Source organism: Nicotiana tabacum, chromosome 12 (assembly GCF_000715075.1).
Source record: "Nicotiana tabacum cultivar K326 chromosome 12, ASM71507v2, whole genome shotgun sequence".
NCBI classification, from domain to species: Eukaryota; Viridiplantae; Streptophyta; class Magnoliopsida; order Solanales; family Solanaceae; genus Nicotiana; species Nicotiana tabacum.
In genome coordinates, this window is record NC_134091.1 from 3,561,869 (window position 1) to 3,571,441 (window position 9,573).

The 9,573-nt window shown below is 36.6% G+C and overlaps 1 protein-coding gene across 1 annotated transcript; it reads right to left on the reverse strand.

Moving 5' to 3' along the window:
* Positions 1-1,941: 1,941 nt before the first annotated feature.
* LOC107812784 (putative nucleoredoxin 2) lies at positions 1,942-8,910 on the reverse strand. Its single transcript, XM_075226047.1, has 4 exons — positions 8,166-8,910; positions 3,345-3,842; positions 2,521-2,851; positions 1,942-2,429 (listed from the first exon to the last, which is right to left on the reverse strand). Exons 1-4 carry the CDS (start codon positions 8,373-8,375, stop codon positions 2,140-2,142), a joined length of 1,329 nt encoding a protein of 442 aa, XP_075082148.1. The 5' UTR covers positions 8,376-8,910; the 3' UTR covers positions 1,942-2,139.
* Positions 8,911-9,573: the final 663 nt, after the last annotated feature.

Below are 9,573 nucleotides of genomic sequence, written 5' to 3' on the forward strand. Positions count from 1 at the left end.
TATCTTCTCCTATATGTTGATGATATGTTGATAGCTTCCAAGAATTTGGAAGAAATTGATAAGTTGAAGATTCAACTGAAGAAGGAGTTCGAGATGAAGGATTTGGGTGAGGCAAAGAAAATTCTTGGCATGGAGATAATTAGAGATAGACGTTCAAAGAAACTCTATTTATCTCAAAAGGAATATTTGAAGAGAGTACTTCAACGTTTTGGCATAGATGACAAGACTAAGCCAGTTAGTACTCCACTTGCTTCCCATTTTAAGCTAAGTACTACTATGTCGCCAATGGATGAAGCTGAACGAGAGTATATGTCAAAGGTACCATACGCAAATGTTGTTGGTAGCTTGATGTATGCAATGGTTTGCACAAGGCCTGACATTTCACAAGCTGTTGGAGTTATTAGCAGATATATGCACAATCCAGGGAAGGAGCATTGGCAAGCTGTGAAGTGGATTCTACGGTATATTCATAATACTGTAGATGTCGGGTTAGTTTTTGAGCAGGAAGACAATCAGTCTGTAGTTGGATATTGTGACTCAGATTTTGCGGGTGATATGGACAAACGAAGATCAACTACTGGTTATGTGTTTACTTTTGCAAAGGCACCAGTTAGTTGGAAGTCTACTTTGCAGTCAACAGTTGCTTTGTCTACAACAGAGGCAGAATACATGGCTATTACAGATGCTGTGAAAGAGGCAATTTGGCTTCAAGGATTGCTAAAGGAGCTTGGTGTTGAACAAAAAGGTATCACAATTTTTTGTGATAGTCAAAGTGCTATTCAATTAGCGAAGAACCAAGTTTATCATGCAAGGACGAAGCACATTGATGTTCGGTATCATTTCGTACGCGAAATCATAGAAGAAGGTGGAGTCACGGTGAAGAAAATTCATACTACAGAGAATCCTGCTGATATGCTGACAAAGGTGGTGACTGCGGTCAAGTTTCAACATTGTTTGGATTTGATCAACATTGTTGAACACTGAAGATTGAAGATGAAGACACAACCAAAATTTGTTATTGAGAGAGAATTGAAAATGTGGAATTTTGCCAAGGTGGAGATTTGTTGAAGTTTGGCAAAATGCCAAAGTCCCACATTGGTTGAGAGTTAAGTTTGGGGGGGATTTTTCCCCTATAAAAGAAGGTCTAATGTTTAGGATTGAAACACACCTCTCATTTGCCTTCTCATCTGTTTAAGGCATTTGTATCTTCTCTCTTTAGTATTATTTCACTTGTATTTTTGGAGTGGAATAAAATATTGGTTGTGTCCGAGGAGTAGGCAAAATTAGCCGAACCTCGTAAATTCTGGTGTTTCCTTTATTGTTGTTTTATTGTCTTATTTATTATTTGGTGGCTGTCATAATTTTTGGTATAGTAGTTGTGACTTATTCACACTATATACATTTGGCTTCCGCAACAATAAAGACTATAAAGTAAAGACAAATAGAGAGAGAAATTGATATATTATTCGAATTCAAACTGATGTACATAATGAACTGAAATCTCTTCTATTTATAAAAGAAAAGAAGCTGCTGTGTAAGCTGCTACACAAGCTGCTGTATAAGCTGCTACTGCAAGCTGCTGTGTACCAGATATGGATAATCTTCTACCTAGGGTAATGTTTATCCATAACCGGGTACCGAAGTGGAAGCTTATTTCCAATAGAGTACTAAATAGATAAACATATTTACGGTGGAGTCCCATATGGATAAACTTCTTCAGGAAGATTATTTACAACGGAGTACTAAATGAACATCCATAATATAATATATTTATAACAGATTCAATTTTCTTTTCCTCCTTTTAACTAATAAAAGAGTTTAAAATTCTTTTCAACATTTTAAACTAGTAATAAATGACAGCCTCAGATAAATATACCATTTACTCGCAAGGATTCATCTGTAAGTATTTAAGAGCTTGTCTAACAAAATGTACATTTCTCATTCTTCAAAGGCTCATATTTGATTTCTGCTAAAACCAAGAATTACAAGTTGAAAAGAGCATAAATAGAAACCATTAAAGATTCACCATAACCTATCAGTAAGACAAACTTTATACCAATTATAACATATTGTATTCTTTGCCTATTTATCTGGTACCTACATAACATGTAAGAATGCTAAGATCAGCCCAATAACTAATTAGCTGCCCGGGCTACGCGCCACGGGCTTGATACACTTGGGGTGTACCTCATAGCCACACTCAAGGCATTGGTAAGCCCATCCATAGCCCTGCTCATCACAATCACAACAGATAAAAGCTCCACCCCCATGGCCTTCGGGTACTAACGTAAGTTCATGTCGATGCCCCGAATGGTGTTCTGTCTTAGGAAGGCCTTTTGCTACTTCATCCATTTGCTTCTCTAGTATTCCTACTCTTGTCTTTGTGAATGGGTAAGCATTCCCTTTATACAAGTTGATAAGACTCCTACCTGTCGAAACATAATTAAGCAACGAAACGTGTGCTCAGGCTAAAAGCTTAAGCTTTGTAAATGAGATGGTTACACACGACAACAACATTACCTTGTTTGGTCACTGTTTTTCCGTCAGGGCCCAAAACCACTAGGCTTGGAATCCCTCGGATATCAAAATACTTAGCTAAGTTCTTGATTGTTGGATCATCATATGGGACTGCTAGCCATGGCATAGTCTCAAAATATGTCACGAACTGTACCTGGTCACGGTCACTTGATACAAACACTATTTCGAAATCTTCATCCTCCTTTCCTTCTAGTTGCTGCTTAATCTTTTGGTAGACTGACATTAACCTCGGAGTAAATTTGAATGCCGGAATGCACCATTGTGCTGAGAAGTAAAGTCCAATAGTTTTCCCCATTAAAGAAGTAACAGGCACCTACAAGATTAAATTGCAGAGACATGCACAAAAAAAAACCCGGTGAATGCTTAATGCTAACATATGTAATTCTAGTAGGAGAACTTATGAAATATAATTGCACACACCAAGTTCAATAAGAATCAGTTAATCCATAGTGCAAATTAAGAAATTGGCGAAACTGACGGGCTCTTTTGGGCAGTGATATCGAGCTAATTCGGACTACTATTTTAGAAAGGGTTAAATTGGGCTATGCTCAAAGTAGTCCATTACTAATATATATCATGCCCAACCTGCTAAACTCTGAGTGGATTGGGCGGGTTATGTGTTCTTTGGTCAAATTTGATCCCCCTAATTATAACACACTTGTAATTATTGATCAGTACTCCTGGTAGATATCTTCATTATTTCCAGCTTTTACATATCTTGGATAAGCATTTAATTAACATGTGACAAATAATCAAAAGGGCACTATATTCGACTATCTATTTATATATGCAAAACACAGACTTGCCTGTTTAGGTCCAGGATGCGCCAAAAGATAATCTCTGCCATCGTTTGTTAGCAAATTGCTCAGTGTCTGATTGTCATGTTTCTCCTTCTCCTTCTCCTTTAACTCCTCCAATCTTTCTTTGGTAAATGGAAAAGCTTGCACTCCATATCGGTACACAAGTTCAACACCATCGCTAATGACTGCAGCATCTTTGTTGCTGTTAGGTTGTAGAATTATTAAGGTAGGGATACCTTCGACATCAAATTTTTGGGTCAGGGCTCTTCTCGCGTCCAAATCAGAGAATGGAATTGCAAGCCAAGGCATTGATGACTTATATGTGTTAAATGCATCCAAGTCTTCATCAGAAGAAACAAACACGACTTCGAAACCAGGATCGCTGTGATCTTTAAGTTGCTGGTATACATTGATCAACAGGTCTGTAAACTTTGTACATGGTGGATACCAGTTAGCTGAAAAGTATAGGCCGACAATTTTGCTTTCAAGGTCGGAAACTTTCACCTGCGTCAAGATAACAACTATCTACTTGAAGTCCCACGTTTAATCAGAGGTCAAAACCATGTGAAGTACACAGAAGAAAATTCCAATGCAGCAACATAAATCATTTAATTTTCTTTAGTCTTTTTCTCATTAAATATTATGTAAACCTTTTCCACTTCCTTTCTTGGTTCGCACAATATTGAATTTTCTTTTTTCAATCTTTCTCGGTTCTCACCAAACGTTGCTACTATTATATTTTTTCTTCGTGCCTCCAAGAGATCATATTGTTCAGTATTTTTCGTCAATCAAGCTAAGCCTACCAGAAATATATTGAAAGCAACAAATATTTATTTTCACATCAAATTAATGATCAAGTTCTTCTATTCTAACTTTTTAGTACTAGTTTTCATCTACGTTTGTTTTATACGTACGCATATATTATCCTTTTAGTATTTATTAAAATTTAAATATGCCAAATATAAAGTATGAATACGATTATTCAAAACTTCCCTGATCTACAGTTGGAACTCATTTCTTCCTGAACTGCCTGAAGCTCTTCCCTGATCCCTTTTATTCTCTCATCTACTCCTTTGTAATGTTTTGTGTTGATCTCTTTCATAGCCTCCTTTACCTTCTTTAGCTTATTCCATACTACTTGCATCATGCCACCAGTACTCCCTCCTTCCCAGGCTTGTTCCACTTTCTGTATGAATTGGTGGTGATCAGCTATACAATTGAAGAATCTGAATGGTGTATTCTTCTTCCCCTACACTTGTGTTATCATTAGCCTTAATGGTGAATGATCAGACACTAATGGCTCTAAGATCTGCACTTTCATATTAGGCATTATCATCATCCGATCTGCATTTACTATACCCTTGTCTATTCTACTATAAGTGTGATTATTAGTCCATGTATAACTCCTTCCCACATATTGTAATTCATGCATCCCTGTATCAATCATAAATTCCTTAAAGTCTCTTGTTTCTATATCTTGTACCTCAGTACCATGTTGTCTATCCTGTGCCCGTAGAATAGCATTATAATCCCCCATTGCTAGCCATGGCCCCTGTTGTATACTATGTATCTGTCTTAACTTCCTCCACAAGCTTAGTCTATCTTTGATAGTATGCAATCCATATATTGCTGAAAAGCCAAATGAGACTGCCTTTTATATGATTCTATTCTGCCCATGTACCAACAGTTCATCAACATCTTCTGGATCAAATTTATAAATTCTAGGATCCCATATTACCCATATTCTACTTTTATTACTTTGACTAGCATTAGATATCAACTGCCATCCGGGTGCTATCTTTTTGATTATATCATTGGTTTTGTGCTCCTTCACTCTATGTTCAACCAAAGCAATTAGAGCTTTATTATTACTTCTTATAAACTCCCTCACCTCCTTTTGCTTATATGTTTTATTCAACCCCCTAATATTCCAGGTTATCACACTCATATTGGTATAAAAAGAGGTTTATAATACAGCTCCTGCTCCCCTTGACTACTCATTTGTCTTTTGCTTGTACCTGGTTCATCATAATTGGTGCTGTTTTCCAAGCTTTGGGCCTCTTTCTTTCCTACATCTTCCTGCTCTTCATTTTGTCTGGCCTTAGCTGCCCTTGCTGCTGATTTTCCAAGAACTGTTATCCACCCTTCATCCCTCCTTTGCACTTCTTTCTCTGTTGGTTCTGACTCTCCCAGCTGGACAGTGTCTATCATTTTCTTTTGTTCTGCTTCCTTCTTTTCCTTAGCTTCATTTCTGTCAGTTCTCAACCAAACCTGTTTACCTGTGGCTACTTTCCTTTGTTGGACCATTTTCTGTGGTGGTTCCCTTTTGATCACAGCACAATCATGCCCTATTTTCAAACATTTAGAGCAGTATGTTGGTTCCCAATCATAGACAACCTCCTGTTGAATTAGCCTTCCTTTAGGATCTTGCACTTTCACACTTCTAGGCAGTGGCCTAGTTATGTCCATTTCAATTAACATTCGTGCATATGAGATCCTCATTGTTTCGATAGTACATTCATCGGCATACACTGGGTTCCCTAAAGTGCTTCCTATCTTACTTAAAGCTTTCATGCTCCAGCAATTAAGTGGCAAATTGGGAAACCTCACCCATAATGAGATAGTCTTCAATACCTCATCATGTACATTGAAATCTTCAGTACATGCTTTCATAATTATAGGTTTATTATTCACTGTATGAGGGCCAGAGAATAGCACTTGGTCCCTTTCCTCCAAATTACTAAACCTAATCACAAAATAGTCCTCATTATGATAGTAGGTCTGTGGCTTCCTCGAGAATTTACCTACTGAGCTTAGAAATCTCTCCATAGCTCCAATGGTAGGTGAATCCCCTACCACATACAGAATAATCGCATATCTCCATTTTTCATTTTCCTGCTCAACATCTTCAACCTCTAATTTTGCAATTTTCTCACCATTTTAAACGATTGGAGCCATAAACTGCAAATTCATACCCTTCCCAGCTAGTTTATTCCCCGTTACCACATTTGCCCATGATTGATCCAGTTTGACAGTCTTTGGTTCCTCAATTTTGCCGCTCTCAACAGTACCATACTTGCATGGTACTGTTCCATTACTGGTGTTATTCCTGACTTGCTCTTGAGTTTTTCCATTCCCAGATCCACTTCCAGAAGCTTGAGTAACTGTAGGTGTAGCTACAATTGTTTTCAATTTGTCCTTACTTCGCGATGGATCTGCTTCCTCTTTGCTTATCTCACTCTGCATGTTCCTCGGAGTGAGATTTCCAGCTTGGTCTTCAATTCGAACACCTTTAGGTGACACAAATAGCTCTAGTACTGCTTTCCTCGTCTCTGATGATCGTTGTTCATCAGCCGCATTCCTCTGCTGATTTTTCTTAGGTCTGCCTCTCCCTCCCATGGCTTCCAAGCGCACGTTAGCTGGTCCACGTTAACATGCGCCAAGAGCCTCACTTTTTTATGTCAGTGTTATAAAATTTGTATTTTAAAAAGAAGATATGATGGTACTCTAATTGATATACTCAATCCAATAAAAAGACTTGATTCCTTTTCAAATGCTTATATTGTATATAGAATAATGGTAACAGTTCCTGTAATAATTATCTCGGGTCGTCCTTGATCACAAACTAGAAATTTTGAAAGAAGTTTTTTAAATTAAAATTGATAATATTTTACTTAAAATCAACCATGGCGCAAGAGATTGAATGAATTAACTATATTATCAATTAAAAAATAACTATTAGAAGAAGTTGATTATAAAATAAATATTCATAATTTTGCATCTGAAAAAAGTAAAATATTAGATTTCAAATAAATAATAAATATGAAAGTTTTTTTTATTATAAAAAAATAATTAAAGGCCTCTTATGGAAGTTTGACTTTAGGCCCCAATAGTATTGACTATTGAGCCGCCCTTGCCCGGAGGCCGGAGAGAAATGGGCCTTTGACAACGATACAAAATGGGCAAATACAACACATAAATTGTAGTAATTCAAGACTTATGTTTGTGTGTGCTTTCTCAAGTGCTACTTCTAAAGGTGTTCGTTTATAACTTGGGAATATGCTGAGTAGTATTCCATCCAGCGGCGGACCCAAGTAGTGGCTAGCGGGTTCAACTGAACCCGCTTCACAAAAAAATAATACTATGTATATGTATAAATTAGGATTAAAGTTGTGTAAATTTTGTATAAATATTTTTGAACCCACTTGACAATTACTATTTTACGACTAAAATTATATACTTCTAAGATTGAACCCGCTTGCACAAAATCCTGGGTCCGCCTCTGATTCCATCTGTTCATTTTATGTGACACCATAACTATTCGGAAAGTCACTATATATTCCTTCTACCACAATTCTTTCATGTGGAGTACTTTTCAAACATTTTGAATTATTAAATATTGTGCTAGCTAGTATATATGTAATTCTCAAATATGCAGATTTATTTCATAAAACTTGAAGAATATATATTCAGATTTCGGTCGAAAATTAAATAGTTTACTTCAAACCCCGCTACTTAAGCTGGAAAGGAGAGTGTATAACAGTATGAAATAATAATATCCTAATTCATTCTTCGTCTAATAATCTGCTCACTATGCAATAACTCGCAATCTACTATACAAGTCCAGTGCAACGAGTTCTGACTGAGAAGGTTGCTGGTGAGTAGAATCTATCTCAAATCTCCTATGTGATAAAATCACTCACCCAACCAACACTATGTAAAAATCAAAAGTTGAAAAAAATTATGTTCATATTAAATCCGAAATTAACTTGTAATTCGAAACTTGCCATATAAAATGAAACGGAGGGAATATATAATAATATGTACCTGAGCTCCGGTTGAAGAGAGAAGAAAATCACCATCTTTGGAAGCTAAAATGGAGCGATAATCCTGAGCAGAAACAACCTGAGAATCTTCATCTTTTACAGGAAAAGAGTGATAAACAGGGATGAAGCTGTTATCAATTTCTGCTTCTTCATCTTCCTCTGTATTTTTAATTATCTTGTCCTTATTTTCTTCTATAATTATCTGATCCATATTCTTCTACTTCATTCTCTTTCTCTCTTGCCCCTTTTAAGCTATAGTTGAGTGTGATATTTCACCAATATGAAAACCATCAATTCAAACTAGTGCTTTAATTTGTATTCTTTGGGAAAGTTATTATTGTACCTAGCGTGAAAGCCATGTGTTTTTATTTACTATCTATATCGTTCTACGTACGATTCATGCATACCGATGTTTATTTTGTAACACGTAGCGTTTTCTTCTCTCTCCTCTTTAACTTTCCGTCATACTTTTCTCGCCTTCGTCTCCGAAGAATGTGGTGTCGTGGATGTGACTGTTTTTCTCTTAATTAGAGGTCTCGAATTCGAGCCTTATGTATGAAAAAATTCTTAATAGGGAGCGTTTCCTCCCGAATGGGATCCTATGCAATGCAAATCCGAATATAATCGGGCTCCAATATAAGTACCGGACATCGGAAAAACCAAAAAAAATGTTGTGTCTGTTATAAAATAAAGACTGTAAAGTAAAGACAAGTATTGAGAGAAACTGATATATTATTCGAATTTAAACTGATATACATAATGAACTGAAATCTCTTCTATTTATAGAAGAAAGGAAGCTGTTGTGTAAGCTGCTACGCAAGCTGTTGTGTAAGCTGCTACTGCAAGCTGCTGTGTAAGCTGCTACGCAAGCTGCTACTGCAAGCTGCTGTGTAAGCTGCTACGCAAGCTGCTACTATACCAGATAGGGATAATCTTCTACTGAGAGCAATGTTTATCCATAACGGAGTACTGAATGGATAAGCTCATTATACCCGGTATGGATAATCTTCTACTTAGGGTAATATTTATCCATAACCGGGTACCGAAGTGATAAGCTTCTTCAGGAAGCTTATTTCCAATAGAGTACTAAATAGATAAACATATTTACGGTGGAGTCCCATATGGATAAGCTTCTTCAGGAAGATTATTTACAACGGAGTACTAAATGAACATCCATAATATAATATATTTATAACACTCCCCTTGGATGTTCATTAAAAGATAATGTGTCTCATTAAAACCTTACTAGGAAAAATCACGTGGGAAAAATCCTAGTGAAGGAAAAAGAGTACACATATTTAGTAATATTTATTGCTAGGTGCCTCATTAAAAACCTTATAAGGAAAACCCCATGGGAAAAAACCTTAGTAAGGGAAAAAGAGTGCATCGCGTATTTTACTCCCCCTGAT

Excerpts from the sequence above, each read along its gene's own strand:
- LOC107812784 (XM_075226047.1), bottom strand. The coding sequence starts at position 8,375 with ATGGATCAGATAATTATAGAAGAAAATAAGGACAAGATAATTAAAAAT. Across the intron at positions 3,843-8,165 it reads TCTCTTCAACCGGAGCTCAG|GTGAAAGTTTCCGACCTTGA; the intron begins GTACATATTATT and ends ATCTTGACGCAG. Across the intron at positions 2,430-2,520 it reads AAAAACAGTGACCAAACAAG|GTAGGAGTCTTATCAACTTG; the intron begins GTAATGTTGTTG and ends ATGTTTCGACAG.